Here is an 18,062-nt window from a genome sequence, read left to right as displayed (position 1 = left end):
GCTATATAGCATTGCATACGCTCTGTGAGCAAATACATCACTGTTTTCATTTATCAGCCATTCACTGCAGAGAACCCATTTAAAAAAATAAAGTATTCACTTAAATAAGCCAAAATGTTTAAGATGATCAGACAACGTGTTTTTATATGCTTCAATGTCGACTTTCGTAAATGACAACCCACCACTTGTATACAAACTCTTCAGCACGATTTGAGTTGGCAATCGCTTTTTATTAAGTCCCAACACATGCATTATAAAGTTATAATTCTAAATAATATAACTGGGCAGCTTTCTTATTTGGAAGAGCTATGAAGCAATTTTTGTATCTGTCATTTTTACTGTAAGTGGAAGGAATGAAAAGCTGGAACCTCCATAAATATGTCTGATTCAGACAATGAATGAAAGGTTGACTACTCAAGACTTTAAAAGTATGGGACCTGGGCAAGTTACTCAAGCACAAGGACCCATAAGAGAAACAACTTAAATAATAGGAAAACGGGAGACTGTGTTCACTTTTATTTTACCTTACTTCATATTTGTATGGGGTCATTCTCTCATGTTGCACACTGGGGCCTGTTCCATGGCACAAGTAAATTTCCTGACGATGTTGTGACAGGAAAGGTAAAGTGAGAGAAAAGTAGTAACAAGGAGCAGCTGACAGTAATATGCAGTCCACTTTTTCCAGGTCAGCTCAGGATTAAAAACAATAGCTGTAAAACACAGAAATTGGATGTGGCAGCAAGTGCATGCCATTAGGAGATCACCGGAAAGACTAGCCCCTTCTGCAAAACAAAGGTGTGAGGCTGAAATGGGACTGTGGCGCTTGGGGGCCCATCCAAGGGTTTATTTTGATGCAGGGCAAAGAACGGTGGAGGGACAATGGAAACAAATTGGCAAAACACAGGAAACTCCACCATGTGCATATAATACAAATAAAAATGATTAACAAAGAATTCATAGAAGAGATATCACCCAAGGGTTTACTGGTATACCTTGAGAGCTGGAAGTCTCTCACAGCCACATGCTGCGAATAGGAATTATGCAGAGGTGCCTATGAGGGTCCCAAAATTAATTTCTATGGTGCCGGGGAGGGAAGAGCTGCAGCACAGGTGGAGTCCTGTCCAACACAGCTTTAGAAACAGGTTTGCCTTTGTGGCTGTTAAGGAAGAATGTGAACACCAGCAGCGAAGCACAGCAGGAGGCATGGCCCACCTCAGTTAATCCAGCTAGTCTATCAGACATTAACCAGATTGAGCTAGTGGCTATTCTGATCCTGTTGTTGTCAAGAAGAATGAAGCTAGTAAAAGGAATCCACCGAGAACCTTTTTAAAGAATTCAGCAAAATTGCAGAAAGTGCAACCATGACCTTACCTTCAAAAGCCTTTTGCGCTCTCCCAGGGTCGTCTTGATTTTTGTCTGGATGCACCAATATGGATAACTACAGAAGAGAAAATTAATCCCATATTAACACAGAAGAATGGGTAATGTCACTGACCTTTGATAACAAATTGTTCATAGCTATTTGGTTCCAACTATAGTCACAGGTTTGGCTGCATGCCTCAGTGTAAAATGAGAATTCTATTATATAGCCATCATACACCACTGTGCCTTTAACTTCATCTCACAATTAAGCTTCCAGTTGTTGCCTGTGATGGCACAGGAGAAGTAAACTATAAAGAAGGCATATCCAAGCTTAAAGAAGACATCTAAATTCACTTTTCAAGCTATGAATTTGTTCTCATTTACTCAGAGTGACGTTTTCATTAGCTGCATAAACATAGGTCTTCAATTTTCTATTAAGTGCTATTATTTCCTTGGTTTCTACCTTTCTGTAAACATTAAACTATATTCTCTGATACTCCTTCCTGCTACCAAGCATTAGCTCTTTCTTTCATTTCTTTGATATTTTTAACTTGCCTTCAAAGAAATGGAGCACTGATCCCACTCCACAAATGACTAACGACGAATACGTGCACAAATGCTAACTCATAGTCGGGACTGTTTTTGGCAAGTCAAATGCGTTTAAGGCTGCAAAAGGGTTCAAAAGAAGCAGGGATATAGGGAAAGGGGATACTGCCCTTTTCATTTCATCAGATGAGCAAGAGGATAGCAACCTTCTTCTTAAAGAGCTTTCAGACGAGTAAGATCAACACAGCAAAGCATCACCCAAAAAACTGAAGTCACCAAGGCTTGAAGACAAAACTGACTGGAACATCACACTGATGGCACAAATTATATGATGCAGCAGTCTGTACTGAAAACGCCCAAGCTTCTTTTCAGCCTCATAGAAACATGATACACATAGCACAAGAAAGTGGGATTCACTAGTGGATTCGGGTAGCATTGTTTTATTGAAGGAGACCTATGCATTAAATAGTGAGTAATGGAAAACATGATTTTACAGGTTTACAGAAAGGGCCTAGAAGTCAGCCTTTATGACTGCATTATTCTACATCATGGGGCAATGCGTCCTGTAAGGCCAGTGATTGTAATTAACCAAAACTGCCACCATTTTAGATAAAAAGTGGCAACCAGTCACAAGTCAGTGCTTTACAAGTCTTGTAAATAAAAGATGTTTATTGGACTGCGTTGGTATCCTTGTTGTCTGGATATTGGGCTTCTACACAAAAGGGATATATTTAATTATTCGACTCTCTGTAAAAACACATGAAAACACAAATAATGAGCCTCCTCGCTAAGGTAATTACATTTAGAAGTCCTCTATAATAATGAAAAAACAAAATGTCCAGCCACAGTGAAGGACAGTTTCAATTCAATTATGGACACAGAGGTGTGGACTATGCTTTCTTATTCTGCTATTTTTCTCCAGCAACTTTAACCAACATATTAACAAACTACCTTTCCCATGAGCACAAGGGACCGTGGTAGTTTTAAATGAACCAATCACAATAGAGGAGTTACTAACGTGGTTCAACCGTATTTCCCCTTTTTCCTTTATGTGACAGAGTTTACCATGAGTAACCCCGTTATTCCTATTCCTACATTGAAACAAACACAGGACAGCCCAAATAACGTTCCCACTATGCATTTGCTAAATCAGCTTTAAAAGTTACTTCTTATACAAAGAAGCAAGTCAATAACATGAGGATATCAATTGCAGTGTACAATGAAACGTAAATGAAGATACTCCCTATTACATCTCGAGGAGGGTAATGCAAATGCTACTTACCAGTATGCATCTGTTCTTGGCATGTAGGGCTGCTGACATTCATATCTGTGCATAGATCGCCGCCTAGTGTTGGGTCCGGATGATTGCACATTGTTGTCCTGGAAGAGTCTTCGAAGTATCACGAGATAGGTGGCTCCTCCCCTGGACTACAGTGCGCATGGGCATCGACTCCATCCCCAGATTGTTTTTAGCCATTGTGGCCGAGATGGAGTGAACTTTGTGAGTGATGACCATGCTATGAAATGTATGTAAATACTGCAGCTGCTACAGGCGCCGGGGAGGAGGGCGGGCGATATGAATGTCAGCAGCCCTACATGCCAAGAACAGATGCATACTGGTAAGTAGCATTTGCAGTTCGAGGCATGTGGGCTGCTGAATTCATATCTGTGCATAGAATACATAGCAGTCCCTCCATTAGCGGCGGCCGCCCGTGCCAGCCGCAGCAGTTTGGAAAAGTGTCTTGAGAACAGCCTGCCCTACAGCTGCCTGCTGCTTGGAGTGCACGTCTACACAGTAATGTTTAGTAAAGGTATGTGTGGTAGACCATGTGGCTGCTCTACATATGTCCTCTAATGGAATGTTTCCAAGGAAGGCCATAGAGGCCCCCAACTTTCTGGTGGAGTGGGCTCTTGGTGGAATAGTAAGAGTGCCTTTAGCTTTTGCATAACAGATCTGAATACATTTCACGATCCACCTAGCAATACCAGCCTTGGAAATAGCGTTACCTTTGTGGTGTGACGCAAAGGCAACGAAAAGCTGCTTAGTTTTTCTAAAATCCTTGGTCCTGTCAACGTAATACATCAGGGCCCTTTTGGCGTCAAGGGTGTGGAGCATCCGCTCCGCCAGTGACTCAGGATTTTGAAAAAACACCGGCAACTCAATTGTTTGGTTTATGTGGAACTGAGACACAACCTTGGGTAGAAATTTAGGGTTAGTGCGGAGCACTACCCTGTTAGCATGAACCTGGAAGAACGGCTCCTGGATTGTGAGGGCTTGCAGCTCACTAACCCTACGTAGCGATGTAATTGCTACTAAGAAGGCCACTTTCCAAGTCAAGAACTGAAGTTCGCAGGAGTGTAGTGGCTCAAAGGGAGGACCCATCAGTCTTGTAAGAACCACATTGAGGTTCCATTCTGGAGCTGGTGGGGTCCGTGGTGGAATGACCCGTTTGAGTCCTTCCAGAAAAGCTTTGATAGCAGGCACTTTGAAAAGTGAAAGGTGCTGTCTATTTTGGAGGTATGCGGCCATCGCAGACAGGTGAATGCGGATGGAAGTATATGCCAAATTACACTGGTACAGATGGAACAGGTAACAGATGATGTTCTGAATGGAAGCATCTAGTGGATTAATGTTGTGGTTTGCGCAATAAAGGACAAACCGCTTCCATTTGGCCGCATAACAGGCTCTAGTAGTGGGCTTCCTTGCCTCCCGAATGATGTCCATACAATTGGGAGGAAGGTTGAGGTAGCCAAACTCTAGGACTTCAGGAGCCAGATCGCCAGGTTGAGCTGTCGCGGATCTGGGTGCTGAATGTCGCCATGGCTCTGCGTCAGAAGGCTGGGTGTGAGATGAAGCCTTTGATGCGGTACCACGGACAGTTCCAGAAACGTGGTGTACCATGGTTGGCGAGCCCACGTTGGAGCAACTAGGATGAGAGTCATCGAGTGTTGCCTGAGCTTGCGTGCCACCAGCGGTATCAGGGGTGCTGGGGGAAAAGCGTACGCAAATTTGCCTGACCAGTTCATCCATATCGCATTGCCCTGCGATTGCGGGTGTGGGAACGTGGCGGCGAAGCTTTGGCATTTTGCGTTCTCCCTTGTGGCGAGCAGGTCTATCTCTGGATGACCCCATCTTTGAAAGTACGGTTGGAGTACTGATGGATGTAACTCCCACTTGTGCATCTGGTGGCTGTGCCTGCTGAGCAGGTCCGCCATCTGATTGTCTTTGCCTGGGAGGTGTTCTGCCATGAGGAAGATGTTCCTCTGAATGGCCCACTTCCACATGCTCTGAGCCAGATGAGACAGCTGCGGAGAGTGTGTTCCTCCCTGTTTCTGAATGTAGTACATGGCGGTCATGTTGTCCGTCCGGATCAACACGACCTTGTTGCACAGATGTACTTTGAACGCCTTTAAGGCCATGAAGATCGCCATCAGTTCCAACACATTGATGTGCATCTTCTTCTGCTGTATAGTCCATAGTCCCTGCACTGTGTAATGGAGTACATGCGCTCCCTAACCCTGGAGAGAAGCGTCCGTCGTCAGGATAATCTGTGGCACAGGCTCCTGGAACGGTCGGCCCTTGCAAAGGTTTTGTGGATTCCACCAATGCAGAGAGTTGTATGCCCGACCGCTCACCAACACTAGGTCTTTCAATTGCCCGTGAGCCTGAGTCCACTGACGTGCTAAGCACTCCTGAAGTGGGCGCATATGTAGTCTCGCGTGCGGGACAATGGAGATGCAGGAGGCCATAATGCCTATCAACTGCATGAACACTCTTGCTGGAAGCGAGTGCGGAGGTCTGAATCTTTGGATCAGCGACTGAATGCTGGCGATTCTCACTGAATTTAGCTGCGCAGTGGCCGCCAGAGTGTTTATGGTCGCCCCCAGATACTGCCGTATGTGGGCGGGCTGGAGATGGGATTTTGGGTAATTCAGTGAGAATCCCAGATCGTGCAGAAGGTGAATAGTGTGGGACACGTGGTCGGCGCACTGCTGGTTCGACTTTGCCTGAATGAGCCAGTCGTCCAGATAGGGGTAGACATGGATGTTTTGACGTCTTAGATGCGCCGCCACCGTTGCTAGGCACTTCGTGAAGACCCTGGGCGCCGTGGTGACCCCAAAAGGCAGAACCTTGAACTGGTAGTGCTGGTTTTGAATGGTGAACCGCAGATATTTTCTGTGTGAAGGATGCAGGGGAATGTGAAAGTATGCATCCTTGAGATCCAGAGTTGCCAGGAAGTCCCCCTGCTGAAGCAGTGGGAGAACCTGCTGCAGAGTGAGCATATGGAAATGTTCTGACAGAATGTACAAGTTGAGAGGTCTGAGGTCTAGGATGGGCCTGAGGGATCCGTCTTTCTTTGGAATGAGAAAGTACAGGGAGTAAACCCCTGTACCCCTTTCCTGCAGTGGAACGAGCTCTATTGCCCCTTTTTGCAGCATGACGTTGACTTCTTGCTGCAACAAGTGCAAGTGCTCGCCGGACATAGCACGGCTTTTTGGAGGTATGTTGGGTGGAGTGGATGTGAGCTCCAGACAATAACCGTGTTGGATAAGAGATCTGACCCACCTGTCCGTGGTGATGGACTTCCACACGGGCAGGAACTGCTGGAGTCTCCCCCCGACCGGTGTTGCGTGGTCGGGGGGCAGTGACAAGGTGTCACTGTTTGCTGGCAGTGGAGGACCTGGAGCGGTTATTCCCACGTCCTCTGCCTTTGACGGTGTTGCGACGGTATCCACCCCGACCCTTGTTGGTATATGAGGATTGGGTGTTACTTTTATAAAATTGCGTGGATTGGGACGCCTGACCCCTCGAGGTGCCTCTGTTATTGGAGCGGCGAAAGGAACCACCCCGAAACTGCAAGGCACCCATACATTTAGCAGTGTCTTTCTTCATTTTTTCGAGGGTGGCATCCACTTCTGGGCCAAACAGGTGGTCAGGATTGACAGTTTGGTTTAGGATGGTAGTCTGAATGTCCGGTTTAAAGCCTGAGATTCTGAGCCATGCATGGCGGCGCAGTAAAACGCTAGTGTTTACTGCGCGTGAGGCGGTATCAGCTACATCAAGAGCACACTTAATTGAGGCATTAGTGATACGTTTTCCCTCCTGAATCAACATTTCAGCAGCCTCCTTGTACTGATCTGGTAAGTGCTGTAGAAGGGTCTCTAGAGTGTCATAGTGTGCCCTGTCGTAAAGTGCAAGTAGCGCCTGCGTGTTGGATATGCGCATATACTGGCTGCCTGCGCAGCAATACGTTTCCCTGATGCCTCAAACACCTTTGATTCCTTGTCTGGGGGAGGAGCATCACCCGTGGTCTGTGAGTTGGCTCGTTTACGTGCGTTGGAGACAACCAGAGAGTCTAGCGGCAACTGTCCTTTGATGTACGTTGGATCAGTGGGCGCTGCCTTGTACTTTTTGTCAATACGTGGATTAATGACTCTTGCCCGGGTGGGCTCCTTGAAAACCTCTGGCGCATGCTTTAACACCCCTTTGAGCATTGGCAGTGTCTTGACAGTTTTTTCAGCCACTGAGAAAGTGTCAAAAAGAAAATCGACATCCACTGGGTCTGCATGGAGGTCGACGTCATGATTGGCTGCAGCCCTTTCAATTTGAGCGTTGAAGGCCGCAGAGTCTTCTGTCGGGGAAGTTTTTGCAGCAAAAAGTTGTGGCTCGTGTCCCGAATGGGGGTCCCCAGGGTCTCCCCCAGCAGACCATTGCTCAGTGACATCCTCTGAGTCCGAGTAAACTGGATAAGCATACTCATCCTCGTCCTCTCCATCACCCTCCCCAGCATTGGAATGAGTGGGTGAGAGTTCCTGACCTTGTGGAGATACAGGCTCCATAGGGGCAGATGTACCGGCAGAGTCCAACTTCTTTTTAAGTGGGATGTGGAAGTGCTCCAACGCTGGCTCCGGCGTGATCTTCCATTTAAGGAGAGACAGCTTGCCTGTGTTGGCGTCGATGACCACCTCTCGACGCTCCTCCTCCGCCAGTGGTTGGTGTCGTGGGTTTGGAACCACCGACGATGCCTTCGGCGTCGAAGCCAACTTTAAGGGCACTCCGGTCCCAGGTTTCGCCGTGAAAGCCTTCGGCGAAGTCCTAGGCGGCAGCGTGAAAAGAATCGGCGTCTGCGCCTTCGCCGGTTTCAGCAGAGGCTTGGGCGACACAGTCTTCTTTGGCTCGACCTCCGCGGCCCCCTCCCGAATACGCTAAAGGGACTCCGTGACCTTCTTGGTAAACGAAGCAGAGGGACGGACCGGCTCGAGAGAGTCCTCCGAAGCCGGATTAGGGTCGGCGACCAAGGCCGCAGTCTTCGGAGCCGACGCTGCTCCCCCCTTCGCCTTGTCAACAGGAAGCGGTGCAGCCAGAGACTTGGGGTCGTCCTGGCGCTTCTTTGGGGCCTTTTTATGGTCATCGACCTTCTTTGTGTCGACGCGACTCTTCAGAGCGTCGACCAACTTCGGCGCCGACGCAGCCGCGTCGGGCGTCTTCGCCTTCGGCTTCGACACCGCAGTCTTCGGATCGTCCATTTTGGCGTGGCTCTTGAGCTCGACGGCCATCTTGGATTTCTTCGGAGCCGAGGCCTCCGAAGTCTTAGATCCAACCAGTGCGACTTGCACTTTCGGTTTCGATACTGGTGGCGTCGACACCGATGGTGTCACTTTCGGTTTTTGCACCGGGAGTGGTGCCGCACCAATGTCCGTGGCCGGGCCGGAAGGCGGAGCCGTGGGACGGGTATCGAGGTCTTGGGTAAGGCCCGAAGGCGATCCCTCGACCTGGGCCTCATAATGTTGGCTGGCCCCGGAGTCAGTGTGAGGAAGCTCCTCCTCCGAGCTATCCTCCAAGGTGGCAATGGCCCCGTCGTCGTCCCCTACCTCCTCGACGACTTCCTCGAACTCCTCATCTTCCGCGTCGTAGCTTTCCTCGACCTCCGACGCCGGGTTAGAGTCCGAGACATTTTGGATGGTGTCGTCTTCAACATCCTCCTCGAAGATGTTCGCCGGAGGGGGTGCCGAGCCCTGGGCCTGCAGTCTAGCGGCCCGTCGTAGCTTGAGAGTCTTCTTCGACCGGAACTTGGAACAGGCCATACACTTGGCCTCGTCGTGGTCCGGTGACAAGCACTTGTTGCACACTGGGTGCACATCGATGTGCGGGTACTTTGAGGCACACACTGGGCACCTCTTAAATGGACTTCGTTCCATGATGAAGTAGTCTGGAGCGTCGTGTAGGCCCGTCCGCGCCGATAGCACGCGGAAGGACAGCAGGTGTTCGGAGCCGATAAATAACCCACCCGAACGATAAACAATACCGACGCGAGTCCTAAAGACCTTTTGGTCTCAAGTAAAGAAAGTCAAACAACTATCGATTCCGACAGAGGGAACCGAAACACATCCGAACCCAATGGCGGAAAAAAACAATCTGGGGATGGAGTCGATGCCCATGCGCACTGTAGTCCAGGGGAGGAGCCACCTATCTCGTGATACTTCGAAGACTCTTCCAGGACAACAATGTGCAATCATCCGGACCCAACACTAGGCGGCGATCTATGCACAGATATGAATTCAGCAGCCCACATGCCTCGAACACTTAGATGGTAAATCGTAATAATCTCCCAGGGAAAGATCATATTTGCCTCCATGGCCTTAATAGAATTAATCCTTTCCTTTACGACAGCTAGGAAATGTTTTATTCTATGACAGGACTGGAGGATCAGATTATAGTAGTTTAGCGTTTGCTCACTGCGATATAATCCACACTTGCCAGTCATTTAAAATAGAGGTGGATTTACAAGACCCTTCACATGCTCTCATGATATCCTATATGTGAACTCCCACAGTAAAAGCCTGTGAGACCAAAGCCTCTCTTGCTGAATGAACTCTGAAAAGGTTGGCATCTGTACCTGCTTCCTACATAACCCATCTGACCCATTTAGCGATGATTAAGGTGGCATTAGCCATGAATGAATTGTTAGTACAAGCAAAAGTTGATTAGGTCAAGGTGGTCTAATTTCTTCAGTCAAGGACAGCTTTCAAGCACCGTACAAAGCACAGTTTAGGAGAGTCCTTAAATTCAGGGTAAGACACAATTTTGTTATAACCACTGCTATGTTTAGAGATAGAAAAGGTGACTTTATAAGGGGTAAACATTCTACCTGATAGTTTCAGGGCCCGGATATCTGAATCCTTCGATGATACCAAGCACAACAACATAACAAGCTTACCGGTCAGTTCCAAAATGCTTGTGTTGCCATGATAGAAATAGATTCAGTACCTTAAGGCATCTACAAACCAGTGGGTGTTCACCCATAACTACATGGTCCAAAAGCACATGACATGCTGAGATGGCCGATCTAAAAGAATTTACAGAAGTGTAAGCTTTACCGGCCTATGCCGTTTCTGATGTAACATTCAGTACATACACAATATCGCCCCCACTGGATCAGGATCCCATTCCAGACACCAAGAGTGTCACTGTTCACAAAGCTATCTGAACTGTTTGACCATGCTCTCAGAAAAGGCTGGTCTAAGAAGATCTCCAGCCTGTTCTGAAAGTCCAGGGACTGATCAGCCAGTCTTGTAATCCTTCACACCATATGTTTCAGTCTTCCTCCAGTGGATGGCAAGATTGTCCTAGAGGATCCTGCAGAACTGTCTGAAGAGGTGGGTAAGGGGCATGGGTTGGGGGGGAAGGATGGATCAGAGAATAAGGAAAGTTCCATCATTATCTGAAACCACACTTTCGATCTCGAGATTGAAGTGATGACAACTAGGGCACTCCTTGCGGTCTTACCTGAACCGCTACTCTGGTGTTCATAGAGAATGGGGTAAAAGGCATAACTGGTCCCGGTTACCCAGTCTGGAAGAAAAGTATGTGTCGCTACCACTTTCGGATCTGGCCTCCAACTGTAGTAACGAGTTGGTGGTCCACACAGAATGTCAACTCATCAATCTGTTAAGGACCCAAGCGCTTCATGATGGCTTGAAACAAATAAGAAAGAAGCTCCAATGCACTGGAGTCACGGGTATGCCGAGATTGCCAGTCTGCTGTCAGGTTTTGAGACCGTGGAAGGTATAAAGTCAGGACTGCTATTTGATTCTGCATTCAGAAGTGCCACGTATCTTTTGCTAATTCCACCAAAACCTTTGATCTTGTGCTGCCTAGGAGGTCTATGTTCCCCCTGTTGACACATTGCTCATCTTCAGCAGGAGGCAACTAGTGACTTTGTTCTTTGCCTAGCATTTGACCGTGAAGGAACCAGTCAGGAGTTCCAAGCAGTTGACATGCAAGGGCAGTTCCTCTACTAACCATTTTACTCTGGTAAAAAACTCCCTGGAACTAGATCCCTAGTCTGACCTACTGTGACTGACTATTTGAAAGTCTCAAGTACAGCAGACAATCGCTCTCCTATTCCAGGTCGCCATGTGTTTAACACAAAATGAGTCTGTTAGATGATAATCTAAATTATTCCACAGCAAATCGAGGATGAAAAAATTTATGTGATTAAATGAAGGAAACTAACTTTTAATAACACACTATTCGTTCCAAGGGGTGTAAAAGTTAGGCAACAACATCAGCTCTTTGAGCAGTGAAACTAAAGAACTGTTTGTCTGTTGACAAATAGCAAGCTGCATTTGTTGTACGACGCCTAGGATAGAGGATGATCTTTAAAAGCTCACCAACAAGGACTCCACAAGGAAATAATCAGTATTTTAACAAGAGGGGAGCAGTGTGGGGACCACATTTTGGCATGTCTGTATATTAAAGCACAGGGTTCAGGTAATAACTTTATGAGGGTTAGGGCTTAGTATAAACACTCTCTTTAATAAATGAAACATAAGTCTAAGAGAAGAGGCAAGATTATGGACACTCGCACTCTGAATTTTTAGGGTAAATCATATACAAAATTCAGCCCCACAGTATGTTCTGTTTAAATTCTGTGTCCAACACTAGAATAGGGATTGTGGTTTACGAGGCATCAACTGTGGACAAAAGAGACACTTGCTCTTGATATTCTGGCGTCCTTCGGGTCACCGCGAAATCCACTTGTCTTGCAACCTATGGAGAAAGGAGCTGTGCTACCAGCGCAGGAACCAACAGCAAAGAATACATTTGATTGTGTGCCTAGCCTAAAGTAATCAGCTCCGGTAAGCACAAATTGAAGGCAACGAGCAGTGCAATTTAAAAAATTTAAATACCATCAAGATACAAAGGGCATAAACAAGAGCTACCCATTTAAATGGTTGCTGGTGAAGTGGAGAGGCGGTGAAGTCCGGTTGGATCACATTTTTATGGACTCAACATGCATTGTGAGTGGTTTAGTTAAAACTACCACTGCCTCTTGTGTTCATGGACTGTTAACATGTTATTGGTTAGAGCTGCTGGAGAATTAAAGCAAAGTAAGAAATCATCATTTGAGCCTCTGGACTGGACATAAAATATTTTCCTTTTAGGAGGTCTATCTCTGCTGCTCCGTGCAGGAATCAGTGGCTATATTTGAAAGTTTGTTTTTCATTATTTTTTGTTTTATTATGAAGGCGCAGAAATACAGTAGACGTGCAAACAAAATCCATTATTCACATGGAATGAAACAGACACAAGCTTGGAAACGAAGCACGGTGAAATTTCTTACACTGGTGTAATCTTACATAATTTTGCATTGCACTTGGTTACGTTAAAATCCGCTATTTCACCATGTTGCATAATTACGAAGCACTGGTAGCAAAGAAAATTGCATTAGCACACTGGTAGACATAAACAACCAAAATGCTGTAGCAGAATTGTGTTTTTTCTGCGCTAAATAAGTCCTCGCATCCAAAACACACAGAAGCACCAACACAGCCCCAACTATAAGTTTCATATTTCACACAATTTTGAATTATTTTTCCATAATTGTCCTATTACACAAATGTAAATTATGTGAATTTTGCACGCCCGAATACAAAGACTATGCTTAATGATTTTTTTTAAAGCCAATAAGTGGCTGACACTTCGATTCAACTGATGCAATAGACACCCTGGGTCATCATCAAACAAAGATCATTGGAGATACAGTCAGAAACTGATTTGCCACACTGTGCAACAAAAAAAAAGCGTACTCAAAAAGCAAAATCACATCAATACAGAGGTCTCCAAGTTGGTTCTTTGAATAACAAAAGCAAGATGGGTGTAGTGGTACTGAATTGAAAGGACGACGGATCCTATAGTTTTAGGGCCCTACCCCTTTCCATGGCTGACTAACTGCTTAGTGCATATTACGCCTTCATTTTGGCACCTTCATTGAAAAATAAAACCACCCTTTTTTTAAGTTCTTCGAAATGCAATGTTTTATACTTGTGTTTCTGAGCCAAGAAGTTGTCCCAAATTAAGGTCAAATTATAGATTACTTCAACCGCAAAAGCTGAATGTAATTGCACTGAGGAGGTTTCTTTTACATGCAAAAATTTGCCATTATTTAGGCTTCTGGGGAGAATGTTCCGAGACAGCTCAGCCTCAAAGTTCTGCTTAGCAGATTCAATGGTTATGGCAACTTTGTGATATCAATTAACATTCTGGGGTGGACATGGAATTAGAGGGACTGGAGTACCTATACAGCAGTCAACACCCGACCTGCATACCTCAACCACCGTCTTTCCTTCTACACACACACACCAGGCACAATGGCAGCTCATCAGCTAAGGTGGAGGAGCAGCGCCCCACTGATTTTTAGCAATGTAGTAAAGGAAAAATAAAATGACAACTCAACTTTTTCATTTTATTTGTTCCTGGTCTGGCAGCTTTGCGGGGTGGGGCTGCTCCAATGACAGAGGAGCGAGAGGAGGAGTGGTTTGCCCAAGTCAAGTGTGCATGAATGTTTGGCCGGCCTTCTCGGTCCGGCCAAACATTCATGCACACTTTGCATGTTCTCCACCCAGAATGCATTACAGCCTGGGTGGAGAACATGCCCAGGCTCCCATTCCCTGGCTGAGCGCTGAACCACGGCATTCAGACCAATCACAACGTAGCATTGCAGCATTGTGATTGGTCAGGGGAGCATGGGTGCTTCCTGTTTTATTCCAGACGCAATGAGACAGGCGGCGATAAGGTAGGTGTTTTTTTTTCTTTCTTATTTTTAGATTCTCCCCGCCATTCCTGCCTCTCCAGATCCGTGCCAGCAGACACTGTCCAGACATCTCCGCTTTCCCCAACTAGCCATGGCCACCGTCCCACGGACCCGCAAGACCTCGACCGGAGCAAGATCCTTCTCCTACCTCGCTACGAAGACCTGGAACTCCATGCCTCTACTTCTCAGGCAATCACTGTCTCTGCATCACTTCAGGAAGAACCTGAAGACCTGGCTCTTCGAATGAACAGCAGACACCCTCCCATCCCCCCAGCGCCTCGAGGCCTTGACGGGTGAGTAGTTGCGCTTTACAGGAGACCTGATTGATTGACTGCGAATGCACTGACCGCACCCTCAACACTCTGCTTCCTTGGTAGATTCAGTAATTAACGGTAATGTTTGTGTCCTTCCAATCCTATTTCCTGTGAGTGTTGTTCATTCAAAAGGGTACTTTTATTTATTTTACGTTTGACGACCTCACCATAATCGCACTAATTAACGTATTGAGCCTCTGCAGGTTCCTGTCAAGACATTACAGCATTTCTCCAGGACTGAATTGACTGCCGGGGAAGTGTGCAGGGTCGACTACTGGAGGACAGTAAGGAAAGGAGACTGGGAAAGGAAAATTGGCTGCTGTTAGTGACGTACAACTCATAAAAACGCTAATGTATTGCAAGCGGCCTGCGGTGAAAGATTGGAAGGAAAGGGAGATGGAACAGTTAATATTGGAAAGGAAAGAGGATGCGGACTGTGGTGAGAGAAGTGACTTGTTACCTGTAGGGTGAGACTGGGCCCGGGTCATGGAGATTGTGCTAAGTGGATAGGAGGATATACAACATGTAGCAAGAGAACCTATATCCAGAGACTATGGCAAAGAACCATCAGTGGAAGAGGCACAGAGTCTACATAAAAAGGAGAAGAAAAAGGTTTAGCTCCTAAAGTGAATGTGTGTGGAAGAGAATTGTTTTAAGAGCGGTAGTAGGACTGCTCGCTACTGGAGAAAGGGAGTCAAGTGTACCTGGGAGTCTGCAGTAGAGTAATAATGTGCTTGTGCTGGCGCATCCATGTGATTTAGGCAGGATGGGTGAAAAAAGTGGATTTCTTTACAGGACAAGAAGATTTCTGCAGCAATTTGCCCTTTGAAAAGTGGATTGAAATATAAAAAAAAGTAAAATATTCCCCACCACCAATTGCAACAAAATAAAAATGTTGGTGCTCATTCCTAAATTCCACCTGAAGGTAAAAGTGTGGTATTGGTTCCAGCATAATGCAAAATATCGCAACAATGTATTCACATGCATTGACAGTCTTTTTGCTCAATGTTATAAATCAGAGTGAAGATAATCCAGCTGAACCACAACCTTCTCATTGGGACTTACCTTTTGCAGAAAGCAAGTCAAATTAAAGGATGCAAGCATGCCAACATATCTATACTGATGGTTTAATTTGGTTACTATTTCTTTGGAATTGTTTAGACAAGGAAACACGTGCTAGAGCTTAGCTTTGCTAATTATAGCTGCCACAAAATGGAACACCTTAAATTAGAATGTGCTGGCTGTTTTCCCTTTTTTAAAGCGCTTTCACCCTTGAACTCTCATTGTTCCCCTCTAGTTATCCTGCTGTGAATGTCTGACCTTCTATAGCTAACACTCAGTACCGCTTCCATTTTTGGTTGTGATCCCTGTCCTCTATAAAGATAAGCAGAAGAAGGGATTTCAAGGATAGATGTTCCCAAAAGACAACAGTAAGGACAGAGGCACTGTTCCAGGATTCTATATTGAGGTATCGGGGCAATCACGGATCCCTCACTCTGAAGGACCCTATATCGGAGGTGTCCACTTTTTCTGAGAAGCTGGTATGGTGCCAATCAAGTGATATTTATTTGAGCTTATGGGCTAAACCGCCAGGCTCTATGATTCTCCTTCTGTGCTTTTACATCCACATGAGTCAGAGTAGATACTTCTCACTCTTGTCCGGTTCAGCAAAGGTGGAGAGAGAGCCCCGAGGCGCGATGAGACACGAGAGGAGACCTGAGAGACGCAGGAGATGCGGGAGCTGCTGAAAATCATCGGGTACCAAAATCACCTGGTGCTGCAGCAAGCCAGCGTGTCGGCGCGGGTACACAAAGACGGAAAAAACCTGGAGAAAGGCAGAAAGGAGGTAAAAGGAGGAAAAAATCGTAAAGCCAGGGGCCGGTTAGCCGGAGGCGAATTTCTACCAAATACCGCTGCTGAAGAATACCGCGGAGAGAGGGCTGGAAAAATTGCGGAAAAGCCTCGATCAGATTCGCAAGGAAATACCGCTGAAAAATCTACTGAGCACCGTGCTAGGGAAGTGTGCTTCAGTGTGTGGGGGGAAGCTTGTAGCCGGAAAAAACAGGGGGAGAAACCGTGAGCCGGTTAAGAGCGGTCGGCCGTGGGGTTACTGCCAAGGTCCGAGCAACTACAGCTGCCGAGGACCGCTGATTATCGCTGGCCACCGCCTGCTACCTCGGTGAGGGGGCTGGAAAATTTTGCGGTAAGGTCCCGGTTTCAGGGTTACATGAGCAAGTCTGAGAGGGCAGCGTGAAGTGTGAGGGGGCTTCCCTGGCTTCTCGGGCTTCTAAAAACATCCTTTAAGTAAGGGTCACGAGGCTTGATGCCGGTGGGCCATTGAACTGCCACTGAACTGAACTGCCACTGAACTGAACTGAACTGCTACTGAACTGAACTGCTACTGAACTGAACTGATCTGAACTGAACTGTGCCGTGTCAAGTAAGAAGTAGAGCCGGGAAGAGTTATTGTAGAGCTGCCGAAGAAACGCTGTAAGGAGTCCTAGTCTTGGCGTTTGGACAAGTGAGGTGGCAGCCCCCCGAGGGGTGGTAGTCGTTTAAAGCTGGGATTACAGAAGTAAAGAACTGGTCTTGACCAGTTATTGGCAATTGTCACCAAAGGGGGTTAACTAAAAGGGGGTTATTTGTAAAAACGTGTTCTGATTTTTGATTTTGGAGTCTTGCCAAAGGAGTGAGTTGTGAGCCTTACTATTGGGAGTCAGCCTTACTCAGTTTGCTGTGTTATTATCCGGTTTTGATATTTGTCATTTGCTATTCTTGCATCCCCAACTGGGAGTCGGTTTATGATGAGATCGGGCCGTCAGCATGGGGCTCTGCCAAAATTAAAACAACGCCAGAAGCTCGATGAATCAAACCAAAGCAATTCCAAAAGAATGAGGGGGGCAGTGGAGCAAACAGCTTAAGTAGAGTTAGTGTTTCATCGAAGGAGCACTTGAATGTGTCAGCTGAATTGGGCTTTTCACCCATTACCCCCATAACCCCCGGTGAGGTTCAAAAAAGTTTAAAAACTGACCCCTAACCAACTATTAAAAGCTTTTTCTTTAAGTATCATCAAAGTCAGACTCAAAAACAAAAAAGAAATACATTCAAGAACACGGAGTCATAACCCCCGGTGAGGTTCAAAAAAGTTTAAAAACTGACCCCCAACCAACTATTAAAAGCTTTTTCTTTAAGTATCATCAAAGTCAGACTCAAAAACAAAAAAGAAATACATTCAAGAACACGGAGTCTGTTAGTGATTGTAGAATATCCCCCACATTACCTCTGTCATCGGGTGTAAATGGTGTACAGCCTTGTGAATTAACGGAGTCTAAAAACTCCTCGGAGGCGGCAAAGTCGTGCAAAGCGGCTGGTTCCCCGGGAAGGAGTTTAAAAAGTGGTCACATCAGTACTGTAATAGAATCTAAAATTGCTCCGGGGAACGTTAATTTGCGCAAAGTTGCGGGTTCTCTAGAGAAGCATTTAAAGTTAGACAAGGCTGTAAAGGATGTAGTGCTTCTACCATCTGATTGTTTACCGGCACCTCCTAGTTGGTTGCAGACGCAAGTGCAAATTCATTGTCACAACACTGTGGTACATCCTATAGAGCCAACTCTGGTGGATGACCCACTGTGCTCCAAGCAGGAGGAGCGTTGTAAAAAAACTTCTGAGTGTGTAAAAGATTCAGGGTCAGTAATTGATATCTCCTCCAGTTTGATCAATAATATAAGTGACGTAGCTATAG

The 18,062-nt window shown here is 46.2% G+C and overlaps 1 protein-coding gene across 1 annotated transcript in view; it reads right to left on the bottom strand.

Annotated features, from left to right (window-relative positions):
• The window catches only part of DNAJC8 (DnaJ heat shock protein family (Hsp40) member C8), a 230,406-nt gene that overhangs the window by 107,779 nt on the left and 104,565 nt on the right, over positions 1-18,062 (bottom strand). The window contains exon 4 of the mRNA XM_086957494.1: positions 1,372-1,438. Coding sequence (XP_086813620.1) covers positions 1,372-1,438 — 67 coding nt within the window. The remainder of the gene's footprint in view (positions 1-1,371; positions 1,439-18,062) is intronic.

This window comes from Lissotriton vulgaris, chromosome 2_1, assembly GCF_964263255.1.
Source record: "Lissotriton vulgaris chromosome 2_1, aLisVul1.2, whole genome shotgun sequence".
NCBI classification, from domain to species: domain Eukaryota; kingdom Metazoa; phylum Chordata; class Amphibia; order Caudata; family Salamandridae; genus Lissotriton; species Lissotriton vulgaris.
Note: the sequence above shows the minus strand (reverse complement) of the source record. Positions and strands in the feature narration are given on the sequence as shown.